General features: G+C 39.3%; 1 protein-coding gene across 2 annotated transcripts in view; it reads right to left on the bottom strand.

Annotated features, from left to right (window-relative positions):
* dnah10 (dynein axonemal heavy chain 10) overlaps positions 1 to 20,187 on the bottom strand; it is a 313,740-nt gene that overhangs the window by 258,968 nt on the left and 34,585 nt on the right. For both annotated transcript variants that reach the window (XM_042101375.1, XM_042101376.1), the window contains exon 8: positions 13,966 to 14,156. In XM_042101375.1, coding sequence (XP_041957309.1) covers positions 13,966 to 14,156 — 191 coding nt within the window. The remainder of the gene's footprint in view (positions 1 to 13,965; positions 14,157 to 20,187) is intronic.

Below are 20,187 nucleotides of genomic sequence, written 5' to 3'. Positions count from 1 at the left end.
AGTGATGAAGATGTGTGTGTGTGGGCGGGAGGGGAGTGTAGCAGTGTGTGTGTGTGTGTAGTATGCGTGTGGGTAGGTGGGGGCAGTGTGCTGTAAGTATGTAGAGGATGTGTGTTGGAGAAGATCCTGAAGACAATGTGCTGTGTATGTAGGGGGGGGGGAGGCAGTGTGCAGCAAGTAGAGGAGGCTTACTGTAGCAAGCAGTGTGCTGTATGTATGTGAGGTGATGACCGTGATGATGTAAGTGTGTGTGTTTTTTGTGTGTGTGTTGGGGATGGGGGTGGGGTGGGGCAGAAAGGCTAGGCAATCAAGGACATGGGTAGATGGAGGAGAAATCAAAAATAACTAGAAAAGCATTTCCTGAAGGAAATACAGTGCATGAAAATGCAAAAATATGATGTAAAATATCATACAGAGTAAAAACAAACTATATTGGTTGCTAAGTAGATGAGGTTTAATATAGTTGGAATGACTGAACAGTTAAATAGGTGGATAGTTTAAATGGTTAAATTATTTAGGTAGATAGTTGACGATAACCGACAGTTGGAATGGCTCTAATGTTTGCTAGCAGTTATGCTAACTATGTTAACAAAGATAATAATGTTAACCAAGTTACTATGCTAACTAGCATGCTAACAATGTTAAAATGCTAACTAAGCTAACCATGTGACTTAGCTAACCTAGCTAATCATTTTTAGTAGTCATGCTAACTATTCTAACTAGCATGCTAACATGTTAGCATGCTAACTATGATAACCATGTTACTTAGCTAAATTAGCTAATCATTTTTAGCAGTTTTGCTAAAAATGCTAACATGCTAACCATGCTAACTAGCTACAGTAGGTAGGAGTCATAGTTGATGACAAGTAACAGTTACAATGGCTGAACAGTTAAAAAGTTCAGTAGTTTAAAGGGTTAAATTGTTTAACAGTGAAATATTGTAGTGAGGACTTTTATTTTGAAACAGTTTTTGGCAGAGGAAGCAGTTGAATAGGGTGTGTATTCTTAATAGGGCCAGTTTGTATGCTTAAAGCCTGAGAATGACAGTTAGGACAGGTGGCCTGAACACCTGCCATAGGATTCCAATTGCTGTGATGTCATAAAGGGCAATGTTAAGTCAATGGGGAAATTTTTAGTTTTTAATTAATAGTTTAAAAAGTATAAAAGTTACAAAGTTGAAAAATACATAGCACCCATGTCCTAAGTAAGACCTACGCAACGCAGTTTGAATGAAGTTTCTACGTTAAACGGTTGAAGCCGCATTAAAAGCGTTAGAAGAAGAAGAACTAGAAAAGCATTTCCTGAAGGAAATACAGTGCATGAAAATGCAAAAAATATTATGTAAAATATCATACAGAGTAAAAACAAACTATATTGGTTCCTAGGTAGATGAGGTTTAATATAGTTGGAATGACTGAACAGTTAAATAGGTGGATAGTTTAAAAGGTTAAATTATTTACTAGGTAGATGAGGTTTAATGTAGTTGGAATGACTGAACTAGATAGACGAGGTTTAATATAGTTGGAATGACTGAACAGTTAAATAGGTGGATGGTTTAAAAGGTTAAATTATTTGCTAGGTAGATGATGTTTAATATAGTTGGAATGACTGAACTAGGTAGATGAGGTTTAATATAGTTGGAATGACTGAACAGTTAAATAGGTGGATAGTTTAAATGGTTAAATTATTTGCTAGGTAGATGAGTTTTAATATAGTTGGAATGACTGAACTAGGTAGACGAGGTTTAATATAGTTGGAATGACTGAACAGTTAAATAGGTGGATGGTTTAAAAGGTTAAATTATTTGCTAGATAGATTATGTTTAATATAGTTGGAATGACTGAACTAGGTAGACGAGGTTTAATATAGTTGGAATGACTGAACAGTTAAATAGGTGGATAGTTTAAAAGGTTAAACTATTTGCTAGATAGATGAGGTTTAATATAGTTGGAATGACTGAACAGTTTCTCAGGCTTATAGCATAGAATGAGACTGTATGCTTAAAGCCTGAGAAACTGACAGTTGATGCAGGTGGCCTGGCCACCTGGCACAATATTCTAATTGCTATGATGTCATAAAGCCTGAGAAACTCTCAGTTGATCCAGGTGGCCTGGCCAGAGCCATATATGGTGATCCAGGTGGCCTGAACACCTGGCATAGGATTCTAATTGCTATTGTGATGTCATAATTTAATGTTAAGTCAATGGGGAAATTTTAGTAGTTTTTAATTAATAGTTTAAAAAGTATAAAAGTTAGAAAGTTGAAAAATACATAGCTGAAGTCACATAAGTAAGACCTACGCAACGCAGTTTGAATGAAGTTTCTACGTTAAACAGTTGAAGCTGTATTAAACGCACAAAAAGCGTTAGAAGAAGAAGAATAACTAGAAAAGCATTTCCTGAAGGAAATACAGTGCATGAAAATGCAAAAATATGATGTAAAATATCATACAGAGTAAAAACAAACTATATTGGTTGCTAGGTAGATGAGGTTTAATATAGTTGGAATGACTGAACAGTTAAATAGGTGGATAGTTTAAATGGTTAAATTATTTAGGTAGATAGTTGACGATAACTGACAGTTGGAATGGCTCTAATGTTTGCTAGCAGTTATGCTTACTATGTTAACAAAGATAATAATGTAAACCAAGTTACTTAACTTAGTTAATTTAGCTAATGTTTTCTAGCAGTTTTTTTATGTTAATAATGTTAATGCTGTTAACTATGTTAAAATGTTAACTATGCTAACCATGTGACTTAGATAACTTAGCTAATCATTTTTAGCAATTATGCTAACTAGCATGCTAACTATGTTAACCATGTGACTTAGCCAACTTAGCTAATCATTTTTAGCAGTTATGCTAACTATACTAACTAACATGTTAACTATGCTAACCATGTTACTTAGCTGACTTAGCTAAGTCACATGGTTAGCATGCTAACATGCTAGTTAGCATTTTTAGCAAAACTGCTTAAAATGATTAGCTAACTTAGCTAATCATTTTTAGTAGTTTTGCTAAAAATGCTAACTAGCATGCTAACTATGCTAACCATGTTACTTAGCTAACTTAGCTAATCATTTTAAGCAGTTTTGCTAAAATTGCTAACTAGCATGCTAACATGCTAGCATGCTAACTATGCTAACCATGTGACTTAGCTAACTTAGCTAATCATTTTTAGCAGTTTTGCTAAAAATGCTAACTAGCATGCTAACTATGCTAACCATGTGACTTAGCTAACTTAGCTAACTAGCTACAGTGGGTAGGAGTCATAGTTGATGATAAGTAACAGTTACAATGGCTGAACAGTTAAAAAGTTCAGTAGTTTAAAGGGTTAAATTGTTTAACAGTGAAATATTGTAGTGAGGACTTTTATTTTGAAACAGTTTTTGGCAGAGGAAGCAGTTGAACAGGATGTGTAGTCTTAATAGGGCCAGTTTGTATGCTTAAAGCCTGAGACTGGCAGTTGGTCCAGGTGGCCTGAACACCTGCCATAGGATTCTAATTGCTGTGATGTCATAAAGGGCAATGTTAAGTCAATGGGGAAAGTTTGATCGTTTTTAATTAATAGTTTAAAAAGTATAAAAGTTACAAAGATGAAAAATACAAAGCCCACATGTCCTAATTAAGACCTACGCGTCAATGTTTGAATGAAGTTTCTACGTTAAACGGTTTAAGCTGCATTAACTGCGTTAGAAGAAGAAGAATAAGAAGAAGAACTAGAAAAGCATTTCCTGAAGGAAATACAGTGCATGAAAATGCAAACAATATGATGTCAAATATCATACAGAGTAAAAACAAACTATATTGATTGCTAGGTAGATGAGGTTTAATATAGTTGGAATGACTGAACAGTTAAATAGGTGGATAGTTTATATAGGTAAATGATTTACTTGGTAGATAAGGTTTAATATAGTTGGAATGATTGAACGGTTAAATAAGTGGATAGTTTAAATGGTTAAATTATTTAGGTAGATAGTTGACGATAACTGACACTTGGAATGGCTCTAATGTTTGCTAGCAGTTATGCTAACTATGTTAACAAAGATAATAATGTTAACCAAGTTACTATGCTAACTAGCATGCTAACAATATTAAAATGTTAAGTATGCTAACCATGTGACTTAGCTAACTTAGCTAATTATTTTTAGCAGTTATCAATGTTAAAATGCTAAGTATGCTAACCATGTGACTTAGCTAACTTAGCTAATTATTTTTAGCAGTTATGCTAACTATGCTAACTAACATGCTAACTATGCTAACCATGTTACTTAGCTAACTTAGTTAATCATTTTTAGCAGTTATGCTAACTATGCTAACTAACATGCTAACTATGTTAACCATGTTACTTAGCTGACTTAGCTCATCATTTTAAGCAGTTTTGCTAAAAATGCTAACTAGCATGCTAACATGCTAACTATGTTAACCATGTTACTTAGCTGACTTAGCTCATCATTTTAAGCAGTTTTGCTAAAAATGCTAACTAGCATGCTAACATGCTAGCATGCTAACTATGCTAACCATGTGACTTAGCTAACTTAGCTAATCATTTTTAGCAGTTTTGCTAAAAATGCTAACTAGCATGCTAGCATGCTAACTATGCTAACCATGTGACTTAGCTAACTTAGCTAATCATTTTTAGCAGTTTTGCTTAAAATGCTAACTAGCATGCTAACATGTTAACATGCTAACTATGCTAACCATGTGACTTAGCTAACTTAGCTAATCATTTTAAGCAGTTTTGCTTAAAATGCTAACTAGCATGCTAACTATGCTAACCATACTACTTAGCTAACTTAGCTAACTAGCTACAGTGGGTAGGAGTCATAGTTGATGACAAGTAACAGTTACAATGGCTGAACAGTTAAAAAGTTCAGTAGTTTAAAGGGTTGAATTGTTTAACAGTGAAATATTGTAGTGAGGACTTTTATTTTGAAACAGTTTTTGGCAGAGGAAGCAGTTGAACAGGATGTGTAGTCTTAATAGGGCCAGTTTGTATGCTTAAAGCCTGAGACTGGCAGTTGGTCCAGGTGGCCCGAACACCTGCCATAGGATTCTAATTGCTTAACGGCCGTATTGTGATGTCATAATCATAATGTTAAGTCAATGGGGAAATTTTGATTAGTTTTTAATTAATAGTTTAAAAAGTATAAAAGTTACAAAGCTGAAAAATACATAGCACCCATGTCCCAAGTAAGACCTACGTGACATAGTTTGAATGAAGTTTCTACGTTAAACGGTTGAAGCTGCATTAAATGCGTTAGCGGAAGAATAAGAATAAGAATAAGAAGCCTAGGAAGAACAGTACAGTGCATTTTCATGCACTGTAACTAGAAAAGCATTTCCTGAAGGAAATACAGTGCATGAAAATGCAAAAATATGATGTAAAATATCATACAGAGTAAAAACAAACTATATTGGTTGCTAAGTAGATGAGGTTTAATATAGTTGGAATGACTGAACAGTTAAATAGGTGGATAGTTTAAATGGTTAAATTATTTAGGTAGATAGTTGACGATATTGGACAGTTGGAATGGCTCTAATGTTTGCTAGCAGTTATGCTAACTATGTTAACAAAGATAATAATGTTAACAAATTTACTATGCTAACTAGCATGCTACCATGTTAGCATGCTAACTATGCTAACCATGTTACTTAGCTAACTTAGCTAATTGTTTTTAGTAGTTTTGCTAAAAATGCTAACTAGCATGCTAACATGCTAGCGCTAGCATGCTAACTATGCTAACCACGTTACTTAGTTATCATAGCTAATCATTTTTAGCAGTTTTGCTAAAATTGCTAACTAGCATGCTAACATGCTAGCATGCTAACTATGCTAACCATATGACTTAGCTAACTTAGCTAATCATTTTAAGCAGTTTTGCTAAAAATGCTAACTAGCATGCTAACATGCTAGCATACTAACTATGCTAACCATATGACTTAGCTAACTTAGCTAATCATTTTTAGCAGTTTTGCTAAAAATGCTAACTAGCATGCTAACTATGCTAACCATGTGACTTAGCTAACTTAGCTAACTAGCTACAGTGGGTAGGAGTCATAGTTGATGATAAGTAACAGTTACAATGGCTGAACAGTTAAAAAGTTCAGTAGTTTAAAGGGTTAAATTGTTTAACAGTGAAATATTATAGTGAGGACTTTTATTTTGAAACAGTTTTTGGCAGAGGAAGCAGTTGAACAGGATGTGTAGTCTTAATAGGGCCAGTTTGTATGCTTAAAGCCTGAGACTGGCAGTTGGTCCAGGTGGCCCGAACACCTGCCATAGGATTCTAATTGCTTAACGGCTCTATTGTGATGTCATCAGCCCATGTTAAGTCTATGGGGAAATTTTGACTAGTTTTTAATTAATAGTTTAAAAAGTATAAAAGTTACAAAGATGAAAAATACAAAGCCCACATGTCATAAGTAAGACCTACGTAACATAGTTTGAATGAAGTTTCTACGTTAAACGGTTGAAGCTGCATTAAGTGCGTTAGAAGAAGAAGAATAATAAGAAGCCTAGGAAGAACAGTACAGTGCATTTCCATGCACTGTAAAAAGCCTTGGAATAATAGTACAGTGCATTTTCATGCACTGTAACTAGAAAAGCATTTCCTGAAGGAAATACAGTGCATGAAAATGCAAAAATATGATGTAAAATATCATACAGAGTAAAAACAAACTATATTGGTTGCTAAGTAGATGAGGTTTAATATAGTTGGAATGACTGAACAGTTAAATAGGTGGATAGTTTAAATGGTTAAATTATTTAGGTAGATAGTTGACGATATTGGACAGTTGGAATGGCTCTAATGTTTGCTAGCAGTTATGCTAACTATGTTAACAAAGATAATAATGTTAACAAAGTTACTATGCTAACTAGCATGGTAGCATGCTAACTATGCTAACCATGTTACTTAGCTAACTTAGCTAATCATTTTTAGCAGTTTTGCTAAAAATGCTAACTAGCATGCTAACATGCTAGCATGCTAACTATGCTAACCATGTGACTTAGCTAACTTAGCTAACTAGCTACAATGGGTAGGAGTCATAGTTGATGACAAGTAACAGTTACAATGGCTGAACAGTTAAAAAGTTCAGTAGTTTAAAGGGTTAACTTGTTTAACAGTAAAATATTATAGTGAGGACTTTTATTTTGAAACAGTTTTTGGCAGAGGAAGCAGTTAAACAGGATGTGTAGTCTTAATAGGGCCAGTTTGTATGCTTAAAGCCTGAGACTGGCAGTTGGTCCAGGTGGCCCGAACACCTGCCATAGGATTCTAATTGCTTAACGGCTCTATTGTGATGTCATCAGCCCATGTTAAGTCTATGGGGAAATTTTGAACAGTTTTTAATTAATAGTTTAAAAAGTATAAAAGTTACAAAGCTGAAAAATACATAGCACCCATGTCCTAAGTAAGACCTACGTAACATAGTTTGAATGAAGTTTCTACGTTAAACGGTTGAAGCTGCATTAAACGCGTTAGAAGAAGAAGAATAAGAAGAAGCCTAGGAAGAACAGTACAGTGCATTTTCATGCACTGTAATAAGAAGCCTAGGAAGAACAGTACAGTGCATTTTCATGCACTGTAATAAGAAGAAGAAGCCTAGGAAGAACAGTACAGTGCATTTTCATGCACTGTAATAAGAAGCCTAGGAAGAACAGTACAGTGCATTTTCATGCACTGTAAAAAGCCTTGGAATAACAGTACAGTGCATTTTCATGCACTGTAATAAGAAGAATTCGGATAACAGTAGAGTGCATTTTCATGCACTCTAATAAGAAGAAGCCTAGGAAGAACAGTACAGTGCATTTTCATGCACTGTAATAAGAAGAAGCCTAGGAAGAACAGTACAGTGCATTTTCATGCACTATAATAAGACATTTTGGAAGAACAGTATAGTGCATTTTCATGCACTATAATAAGAAATTTTGGAAGAATGATTCCATGAGTGCTGAGGAGTGAATGAGTGCAAAGTCAGTATAGTGTGAGTTCAGAGTTGGGAAATGTTTGAGAGCGCTGAAGAGTGAATGTGTGCAAAGTCAGTATAGTGTGAGTTCAGAGTTCGGATGGCCTGGGGATAAAAACTTATCCTGAGTCTCTCAGTTCTGGCTTTGTGACTACATAGGCATCTTCTTGATTTCAGCGGTAGGAATAATCCATTGTTAGGATGAGAAGAGTCTTTCAGAATCTTTTGGGCTCTTAGGAGTACTCTTCTGGAATAGATATCTTGTAGAGCAGGGAGTTGAGTTCTTATAGTACGTTCAGCTGAGCGCACTACTCTCTGCAGAGTACTACAATCTCTAACTGTGGAGTTCTCATACCAGGTGATGATGCTACCAGTTAGAACACTCTCAACCGCTGAAGTGTAGAAGGCCTTCATGATGGATGTAGAAACTTTGAATTTCCTTAGCTGACGAAGGAAGTAGAGTCGTTGTCTGGACTTCTTCAGAACATATTGAGTGTTAACAGTCCATGTTAGGTCTTCAGTAATGTGGACACCAAGGTATTTAAAACTTGTGACTCTCTCTACAGGTTGCCCGCTGATCATTAGTGGGGTGTAACTGTAGTTCTGCTGCTGCCTTCTGTAATCCACTACCATTTGCTTGGTTTTATTGATATTCAGTGTCAAGCTGTTAGATTGACACCACAGTGCCACCTCATCAACCTGATCCAAGTAGAGCTGTTCATTGTTGTTACTAATCAGGCCCAAGATCACTGTGTCATCTGCAAACTTGATGATGGAGGTATGACTACTGTTGGCTTTGCAGTCATGTGTGTAGATGTACAGCAGTGGACTCAAAACACAGCCTTGGGGAGCACCAGTGCTGATGGTTAATGAGTCAGATGTCAGACCCCCCACTCTAACCACTTGTGAACGGTTGGTGAGGAAGTCAAATATCCAGTGACACGGCGTGGTGTTTAGTCCTAAGGCCTTCATCTTTGTGACCAAGGTGAGAGGTACTATCGTGTTGAATGCTGAACTAAAGTCAATGAACAGCATCCTCACATAATTCCCATTCCCCTCCTCCATGTGAGTTAAGGTGGTGTGCATGAGGTTTTTGATGGCATCCTCTGTAGACCTGTTGGCTCTGTAAGCAAATTGGAGAGGGTCGAAGGAGGCAGGGAGGGATGAGCAGATAATGTTTTTCACAAGCTTCTCAAAACACTTCATCACTGTAGACGTCAGGGCAACTGGGCGGTAGTCATTCAGACATGATGGACTTTTGTTTTTCGGTACTGGAACAATAACAGACTGCTTGAGGCAAGTAGGAACTGTCTCTTGAGCCAATGATGTGTTAAAGATATAAGTGAACACAGGAGCTAACTGAGCAGCGCAGGATTTCAAAACCCTGTTAGAAATTCCATCTGGTCCAGCAGCTTTTCTACAATTAACCCTCCTAAAGGCATTGCTCACATCGACCTCAGAGACACAGAAAGGTGCATCCTCATTTGCTTCACATGCTGCAGCTAGTGCAAGATAGTCTGTGTTTTTCATGTCAAAGCGAGCATAAAAAGCATTAAGTTCATCAGGGAGGGCTTTACTCACATTCATCATAGGAGGGGACTTTCTTTCAAAGCCAGTGATGGTTCGGAGTCCTTTCCACACTCGTGCTGGATCACCCTCCAAGAAATCAGCTTCAACTTTGTCTCTATAGCGCCGCTTAGCATCTTTAATAGCTCTACGTAAACTATAAGATGCTGCTTTGTAATCAGTCATATCCCCTGAAATAAGCCCAGCATTATAAGTCATGGTGCGTGTCTTTAATGTCGTTCTCACTTCTCTATCCACCCATGGCTTCTGGTTAGGGAAGCTTCGGATCTTTACAGTTGGGATGCTGGAATCAGTTAGCATATTGATGTAACTCAATGATACTTCCGTAAACTCATTGATGTCAGCAGAGTTCGTCTTGAACATCTCCCAGTCAACGTTGCTAAGGGCGTCCTGTAGCCTGGCTTCCGATTCTTCAGTCCAGCGCTTGACCTCCTTTGTCACTGGGGGGTCCGTCCGACTTCTCTGATTGTACATAGGCAGTAGGAAAACAGCTGATTTTCCGAAAGCTGGTAGAGACTTCGCTTTGTAACTGTCCTTGAACTGTGTGTAGCAGTGATCCAGTGTGTTGTCACCATGTGTAGGGAAGTGAATGCACCTGTATATTTCTCCAATTGGTTTTGAGGATAGTTATACTGATCTCTGCTCCATCTTTAATTAGGAATGCTCTGCTTCTCCTCAGCAGAGTAGTGAATGTCGCATTTATAAATTGCAGGGTCATAGGCTGCGGAGCTTGTACCTTCTGACACAGTGAGTGTCACATCTTGACTCGCACTCACTTGTGAGGGTCCTTTGCCTATTATTTGCCTCTCTTCTCCTAACTTTCTCCTCATTTCCACCTTTCTGCCTGATTTTCCTTCTCCTGTCTCCTGTGTAAATATCTGACCAATAGCTGTTTTCTAACCAACGCTTATTAAAACGGCAACCTCACTTCATGCTGGTGGTGCTGGTGCAGTCATCTCCGACTGTGTGCAGGGGGGGCGTTGTCACGCATGAAAACAGATCCATATACTGGGCAGATCAGTCACACACGCATAGGCGCAAGCAAGGACCATGGCGGATAAGTTTTAATTTTAAACTCTCCGACTTTCTGCATCTAATAAGCTTATTATTCCGTCAGAAAGCTATTTGTGTCAAAAGAAATACACTTTTTAAGCATTTTCAAGCACTTTATCCGAAATGCAAGCACTTTTCAAACCTTGAAAACGCAACATTAAAATTCAAGCATTTTCAAGGATTTCAAGCACCCGTACGAACCCTGAATTCATTTGAATAATGCGAGAATGTCTTGTTTGCATCGTGTGTGCATTCAAATTCAAATTGAAAAGCCTGAATTCTCAGCTTGTTGCTTTGAGATGTGTATACTTTAAAATGGCTACAACTTATTCAAATATTATCAGATCTCAATGAGTGAGACATCATTGAATAGCTTTGAAACTACACTTTCAGAATCTGTGAATAACTCAAAATGTCTCTGGGGAGACATGTGCCTGGTTTTGCCATGCCTGGTCACATATATTCGGATAAAACTTCAGCGATAGCTATGCTCATCTCATCCGTGGAAGTCGCCATGTTGTTTAGATTGAACAGTAGCTTCTCGTTGCATCTCACCTAAACCCGTCTCACCCGTCAACGCTGATTGGACGTTCGTTTGGCGAACTGCTCCAGATTTTCTTTATCAGAGAGATGCCAGACTGATCTGCGAGTGAAAATCTGAAACTTACGAGATCAGGATGGTCTCACGAGGCTAGAGAGGGACTGCTTCCAGACAAAAGCTGCAGCGTGCAGGGCACACTTTCCATGCTGGAATAAGGCATGATGGGTCGGGGGAATTGAATCCAGGGATTTGAGGCCATGAGTGAAAAGAAGCTTCCGGGTTTCATTGACTGACTCGACAACGCAGTTCTTACTATACATGAGTACAGTCCAGCGTTTGAGAACTTGCATGTGCACTGATTCCAGTGTTAGGCTGGTTGGGTCTTGGGTGATCAGAATGAGGGTGCTGGTGACTTCTGGGTAAGCTGCCCACGCATTCCATGCTTTTTTTTGCCAATTCCATACATTGCTGATACAACGTCACATCATGTGAACGCGTGGAAGAGGGGCAGTGCTTGACATTTTTGAGGTCCCAGCATTTCTGAGATGTGGTGGATTGGAATATCTTTATATGCCTTCCCTGATCCAAATCCAATCCACAGCTCTGAGAAGAGAGGACGTTGTGACTAGTCAAGGCGAGTCGGATGAGAGAACGAGAGCAAACACGAACTGGTGGTGTGAGTGTGGAGTGTGGAAAAAAAAAAACTGAGGACTGCAGGATGGATCATTGCTGAGAAGTCGTCGGTAGCAGTGACACAAGTGCGGTCACGCTCCTCTTCGGGAGCGTTGCCCACCATCGATGGCAGTATTTTATCCCACTCTGCACAGCATAAACACTCCATTTCAGTCGGCATGGGTTGGCACACTCCACACTCACACCACCAGTTCGTGTTTGCTCTCGTTCTCTCATCCGACTCGCCTTGACTAGTCGCAACGTCCTCTCTTCCCAGATCCAAAGCTCGCAACTCCTCTTCAGTTAACTCAGGTTCGAAAAGGTAGGGTCTTGGATCTTGGTAGTCGAAGTCATCATCTTCGTCTATCGTGTAATCTTCCATATTCATCGCCATTAGAACTCTTAGTGTCAGCCTAGTAGCAGAGAACTTGGTAGTCACGCTGGTGGATTGCCGGAAGTTGAGGGTTTAGAGATGCTGTGTGATGTCTTTGCGCCTGGCAGCGGTGCTATGCCCGAAAATAGTTCCAAATCTAAATCGGTCTAGTAAATCCCTTTGTGTTAATTTGCATTGATATTTGCACTCGATGTGAATGTACAGGTTACGAGAAATAATTCTAAAAAATCTTGAGTTATTTGATTCACTTTTGCAACGACATGCTAGCTGGAATCGCCGGATTACAGCGACTACGCTAAGCTAAAGCTAACCGGGCTGTTTCTAGATTAGGACAATGACTGGGTCGCCAACGCTTTGGCTCACTCATCCAACTCTAGGGACTGCGGGGAGTGACCCAATTTCACCTAGGGGTGGCGTATTCCTTTAAGAACTGGCAGCATGATTAAAAGAGCATCCTGAGGGTTTCAACCCTTTCCCTTATGCTGTGATTTGAAACTGTCCTCTAAAATGTTAAAGATGCATTCAAGAATATGTATAAATTTAGCAAGCTATCAGCTAGGTTAACAAACCTAACAAAAGCAAATTTAGCATAAAAATGAACAACAGCGTCAGGTTAACAGAAACCAAGAAATGTGTTAATGTAACCTGAAGCAAAGTATAATGTGTCAAAATTAACCTGCTGTATTTTCACTGTTAATGTTTTATTTTTTACTTTTTCAGGCGAGTTACATTTCGATTCCCATATCTGGTCAGTTTAATAACACGTTTCAAAATTTCCTTTGAAATATCCCAGGGATAACAGAACACTGTTAACTTAGAGCAGGGATTCCCAAACTGTGGTACTACTGCGAGCTGCTACTAGGGGGTACGCAAGATGAAAAGGGCAATGTCGGAAAGGTGTTAAAAAATGATTAATGAATTAATAATCAAATGAATTCATAAATAACAAATAATTTCGAATCGGGTTAGAATGATATGGAAACGTGAAATTAAAGGAAATAATTTGTAAATTCTATAGCAGGCTATGTTTTCATTAAAAAAAAATAGCTCCCCACAATGCATTTGATTTCCTGTGGGCAGCCAGAATATGTGGTGCGTTAGTTTTGTGGAAGTATAGGCTATGTAGAAGGCTACGCAAACATGGAAAACTGAATAAAAAAAAAACAGGGACACTGTCCAAAAGGACTAATTAAAGCGATCGAAGAAGAGAAGCGAGAGAAACAGAGCAGGAGACAGGTAACGATGGGATGGGGGGTAGAATGATGAAGGTGGAGGTGGAGCGCAGGGGGTTAAAAGAAAGGACAAGACAGAAAAGACTGCGCAAAGAAAACGAAAGTAGCCTATGATGAGGCATACAGTATAAGCCTAGGCTTCACATGGATTGGGAGACAGACTGCCCAAAGCCACAGTGCGTGGTTTGCAGTGAGGTGCTATCTAACCATTCTAATGTTGTTCTCCACACTGTTTTTTTTAGCTCATAGACCAGTTGCACATTTTGATTTTGTTATTTGTTATCATGTAGGGCGGCTAATTAAACATGATGCCTGAAATGCGTCAATAGAATGTGTTACTTTTTGAATGGTGGGGGTACGCGAGCCGAGTCAGGATGTAGAAGGTGGTCCGCGGGGAAAAAAAGTGACAAAACCCAAATCTATATGTTCATTGCTGTGACCCGTGACATTGCTGTGACAATTTTAGTGGGGTGCTTCAATATGACCCTAATATATGGTGAAAAGTGTTTTCACTTACTTGAAAAGAATGCGAACATTAACCACGCGTGCAACACGCTCAGACAATTCCCAAGCAATCCGTTCCATTAGGGGTACCATGCGCTCATCTGTGTTATAATGGCTGGAGATTATCCACACCATGCGCAGTCCATTCATCATTAAAGGTATAGTATCCAATATCACACCAAAATCCACTCCTGTTGCTAAATTCTGTAAAAAATCAAAGATACTTGTTAAATGCTAGTACTAAGCATAAAACAAGAAGTAATATGACAAAAAAATAGCTTCACAGTCTGGATTATAACCGCCAAATTTCAGGTGAAATGTTCACTTCACACACTGAAACTTGGTACAATTATACAGTTTGACGCCATGGATATTTTTAGAAATGGAGCCATCGCAACAATGCCATAGCAGGCATTTTACTTTCTGCAAATAACCAAATTATGACCCTGTTTACATTTTTTTTTTTTAAATGAGTCTTGAGTGATCTGATCACAAGTGGTCAGTTCTAAATGCAAGTGTAAACAATAACCAAGACAATATTGATCCAATCACTCACAGGTGGTCTGAGATGTATTTGACCACATAATTTTTGTAGTGTAAATGCTAATGTGTTCTGATCATTTTCACCGGAAGAGGTCATTTAACCATCCAAATGATTTGTAAACGGGTTTATTACGTTGAAATAGTTGCCAAGTTCCCCTTTAATGAAGTTAACTTGTGTAGGGATACCTGATCCCAACGGTTCAGTAGCATATGACTGTACATTCTAGCGGCCATCTGGAATAGCTCCTATTGGATCCAAGCGTCGAAAGCAAGGCAGCCAGAGAAATGAAGCTCTAGTCATTATTGGTGTGTACGCAGTTAGTCATTTAGGAACTCCTTTGCATCTCATGTAAATTTGCAAGTGTTTTCACAAAATTCTTAAGCAAAGATTTAGATGTATGAAACACATTCCACGCAGATTTTCTTTGTGTATCCCAATTAACGTGAAATTAAGTGCATATGCACAAGCACTACACTCCACCAATGATCACAGTCAGATGGCACCTTCAGCGCCAACGTCAGCTGAACGAAAGCTTACACACTGAAGTCCTCAGTTGCGTGTTAATACTTCTAGCTGAAGTAGATCTACTGCCAAGTGCGAACTGAGAATTGCCTCCCAATGGCCCTCCCTACACTTAGTGTAGCCTATATGTTCTTAGCTGCTATCAGAGCGATAGGCTACATCTACCGCTCCTTTGCAACATGATCAAATAATATCAGTGACAGAAGCACCTGACATTTGACCAGCAGGCCCATAGAGAAACGCTCCACTGGTTCCTCTGGTAGCCTGCGGTAGATGACGTGAAAAAAGCGACAGTCGCATCCTTGATAATCAGACCCTCTCAAACCCCCGCGCCCTGAGTTGGAGGGGGTTGTTTGTGGGCCTAAATTCAAAACTTTTTTAAGACCTTTTTAATGGCACTTTGAATGAAATTTAATACAAAATTTTCAACCATTCGCACCGATTTGTTCCCCCCTACAGTACGGTGTTCATTTTAGGACATCCTCAGACTCAGGTGTCAGACTCAGAAAAACATCGGTCATCTTCAGACAAAACTGCATCAGCGTCAGAAAAACCTGACTCAGGTGTCAGACTCAGAAAAACATCAGTCATCTTCAGACAAAACTGCCTCAGTGTAAGAAAAACCTGTCATCCTCAGATAAAACTGCTTCAAACCAAACTGCCTCAGGAAAACATCTCTAAGGAGTCAGGTCTCAGAAAAAACGCTGTCAGAAAAGTATTAAGTATTAAATAAAGACAAATGTGCTATGCCATGATGTAATACCATATAATACCATTATAAAACGTTAGCAGTTGTCAAAAACAAATTATCTTGCTGTATAGTACGTAGCTTACTTCGGTATGTGCCTTACAGCAGCTGCTAATGTTACTAGCGAAGTGAGGTTAGCTAAGTTACATCCATGGATTTCCAACAATGTGTATACCATTGGATCACTTTCTACCTTTACTTATAATTTCTACATCTAACCAAGCACCAAATATAACATGCCAGTGACCAGGCTTGGAATTTCACCATTCTGGGGGCAAGGCCACTTGGCCTTCAGTTGGGCATATTTGGTGGGGGGCACCAAGGCCAAAGTTAACTATACAGTAGTAGGCTATAAAAATGATCAAAGTTGTATTTAGCCTATTCACTGCAGTAGACCTGCATCATTGTATGAAACATTACAAAAACATGAAACATGACATATTACATATAACTGTAAATCATCTGATCATCTAATAAAAACAGATATCTAGGCTATATATAACATTTATTTTATATTTGGCCTGCTATGAAATCATGTATTGAACAATTTAAATTTAAGCACAGCTCATCTTTAAGAAACTCAAATAGCCTAGATGCATGCTTAGCATTTTGTGATCAGGCTACTTTCACAAACTCCTAGTCAGCTGTCCTCTGATTTACCAATATCTAGGCGATATTTGTAACATTTATTTTGTATTTGGCCCGTTATGAAATCATGTGGAACAATTTAAACACATTGTAAAACTTAAAGCCCAAATTTGGAGACATCAATGCATGTCGAAATTTACTGCAAATTCAAAACTGGATTACTCTGGAACGGCTAACTGTACAGGGGACTGCTTTACACCTTTATGTTCGGTAAGGTCTGCTGTTTATTCTGATATGTGGTTTGTCATGTGTTAAAAGAAGGGTTCGTAAAGTATTCCACCGAGATGAATGGGTAAGGAGATCATGGACGCAAAACCTTCAGTAGAATGTATGATTAAATTTAATTATATTATTTACTTTTCTCGCGAACCGTTAAACACAGCAATTATCGGCTAACATTGTTTAAAAGGTCAGAAAAAGCTCTTTCATGTGACATCACTTGTGATGTCTGTGTGATGAATAGGCTACTTTGCGAGTAGTTCAACTGAGAAGAATGGGTGAATTTGGACGCACTTTCTTGCGATGTCACTTTCTCCACTGCGTAAAAGACTAAATTAATTTGCGCTGTGAATGCTAAGATTATTTTGACAGGCCGCAGGCTAAATAAAAATCGCTATTAGTAGGACACAAAGCAGAATATTGAAAGAAGGGGGCACCAAGGCCACCGTGGCCTGTAAACCTATGATTTTCAAAGGGGCTTCACAGCCAACGCAAGGGGCTACCACGGCCGTCGTGGCCGCCGTGAAATTCCTACCCTGCCAGTGACAGAGTAACGTATTAAGCATAATATTAAACTCACCGTTCTGTATCCGTCGTCTTCTTCCGTCCCCACAATAACTTTTCATTTGAGACTTTTTCGTCTGACTCTGTTTTTTCTGACAGCGTTTTTTCTGAGACCTGATTTTCTGAGACCTGACTCCACTTTTTCTGACAGCGTTTTTTCTGAGACCTGACTCCACTTTTTCTGAGACCTGATTTTCTGAGACCTGACTCCACTTTTTCTGACAGCGTTTTTTCTGAGACCTGACTCCACTTTTTCTGACAGCGTTTTTTCTGAGACCTGACTCCACTTTTTCTGACAGCGTTTTTTCTGAGACATGATTTTCTGAGACCTGACTCCACTTTTTCTGACAACGTTTTTTCTGAGACCTGACTCCTTAGAGATGTTTTTCTGAGGCAGTTTGGTTTGAAGCAGTTTTATCTGAGGATGACGGAGGTTTTTCTTACACTGAGGCAGTTTTGTCTGAAAATGACAGATGTTTTTCTGAGTCTGACACCTGAGTCTGGTTTTTCTGACGCTGAGGCAGTTTTGTCTGAAGATGACAGAGGTTTTTCTGACGCTGAGGCTGTTTTGTCTGAAGATGACTGATGTTTTTCTGAGTCTGACACCTGAGTCTGAGGATGTCCTAAAATGAACACCGTACTACAGGCCAAAGTGAATACTTATTTGGGTGTGTGCACTCTACAGAGGGTCCCCGTTAAAAATTGACACTTCATTCACGATAATGGTGATTCACGCAGCTGGGTGACGTGTAAGGACAACTGCAGCCGCTTGGGGGCAGCATAGTCCGCTGTGGCGTTCAACGGTCGAACCGGACGGCGCATTCGACAGCAAGGGCTGTGATTGGCCGAGTTTTCAGTGCGTTTCTATGTCCCCTATGCCCCTGCAACATGCTAATCCACTGTAGCCTAAGCTTTGTACATAATGTTAAACATAGTTTTGGATTCAATGGCAAGATTTCTTGATTGTATAGTGCCTGTCTCTCAGTAATGTTTTAAAATGAGAGCTTCGTCAGCTGGCAGTAGGCTACTTTGTCGGTAGTCATGAGAAGTTCGCTTGCTAACAGAACATAAAAATGCTGCCCAGAAACCTTGTGAATAGTTCTAACACTAACGAGGTTGAAATACAGCATTTGCCTACAGCATCTCCTTAACAGTAATGTTAACAAAATGACAGCATTCATATGACAAAGGAAAACGAATCCGGTCACTCAAGACTGTGCCGCAGCCGTGGGGCAGAAGACGCTTGGTGGCCGTCCACAACGTTATAAACTTAACCTAAATAGCCGGCTGCTGTAAGCTACAATCGGATTTTATTGTATACCCCTGTTGTCTCAATGATGATAACATCTCATTTCCGACTATATTTCAAAGTGTGCCGTTCATTTGCATCGTATTTTGTCATTTTTGGCGAAGACATGCATTCCGTTAGGGATATTGAACATATTTAACATTCTCTAACCATCGTGATTTCGAATTGGTGCAGTTGTCAGCACAAAAAATCATTTTATTCTTTTGCTCTTTTGCATTGCTCTATGCTGTTCTATGGTGCTTTCTGCCTCTTGGTTGCGCACGCATGTTTTCGTGATGTTTCATAGAAATCCATATATAATGAGCGCATAAAACGACTTGTTGACGTTTTGGGACATTAATCTACATGTAGGCTACGTTAAGCTTTAAGGATTGTATGTCCTTAATTTATTTATATAGGCCTATTTAGGCTACTTGCGCAAACCCTGGATACTTTTATTGCCACACAACAATATTGGTGGTATTTGTTACATTAGCTTCAAAAGGCACCGCTTCAGAAAGCTGCACTGCTTGTGAAAGAAGGGGGTGGGGGAGGGGAGCTTGAATACAATGGCTAGGCTATTGGCAAATCATTGAGCATCATTCACAGAATACAATGTGTGAATGATGCTCAATGATTTGCCAATAGCCTATAATAGTCTTCTGCTGGGTTGCATGTACTGTATAGCCTAGTTTTACTGTACATTTTTTCAGCCTTTATTGGTTAAATGACCATTTTTATTACGAAAATATTTCTTAACTTCAAAAACACAGTGTCTAAAACTCGGTGTCATTCAGACTCAACCCTCTTGACGTTTGGTGATTAATTGACAGCTGTTTTGGGACACGTTAAACTTTCTTTATAATGAGCGCATAAAACGACTTGTTGTTTGGGACATTAAGCTACGTTAAGCTTTTTCACGTTAAGGATAGTATGTCCTTAATTTATTTATATATTTAGGCTACTTGCGCAAACCCTGGATACTTTTATTGCCACACAACAATATTGGTGGTATTTGTTACATTAGCTTCAAAAGGCACCGCTTCAGAAAGCTGCACTGCTTGTGAAAGAAGGGGGTGGGGGAGGGGAGCTTGCAGCCAAGTGTCGGAAAAATGCATAGCCTACAACACAGAACCCGCTTCTCGCACTAGTCACTGACAGTAGACACGCTTCCAGCCTAATGACTTTCACACATTTTGCAGAGAAAGCTCGAGTAGCCGAGAGAGACGCCGAGAATGATCGGTTGAAAGCGGAGGTCAAAAACCTCAAACGAGAGCTTCAACAACTCCGAGAGGCAGCCACTTGGAGAGCCACAGAGACATTTTACAGGAGATGAGAGCTGGAATCGGAGAACTTCAGGCGACGCTACGTGAGCAGAGAAGTTATTCGACGCCTGAGAGACCAATCCCCAGGTGCACCTCGACACCAGCTCCAGAAACGTCCTCCTTGCAGATGTCTCCATTGGCCCTCTCCGTCACACTCAACGACAGCATCCAAGTTACTAGTCAACACGCAGACGTGACCTTGCGTGATGTTGGTCCCGAAGACCGCGCTAAGATTCACCAACAGAGCTACGGTCAAGTGGGCAGATACGGATGCCTGCTCTTCAGGTCCATCGTCACAGAGGAACACTATAAAGCCTGGAGCAAAACCACCAACTGGGATGGAGCGAAGGGCAAGCGAGCACTGCCGCAAAATGTGA

The sequence above is a fragment of the Alosa sapidissima genome, chromosome 8 (assembly GCF_018492685.1).
Source record: "Alosa sapidissima isolate fAloSap1 chromosome 8, fAloSap1.pri, whole genome shotgun sequence".
In the NCBI taxonomy this organism is placed as follows: Eukaryota; Metazoa; Chordata; class Actinopteri; order Clupeiformes; family Clupeidae; genus Alosa; species Alosa sapidissima.
This window is presented reverse-complemented; position numbering and strand designations above follow the sequence as displayed.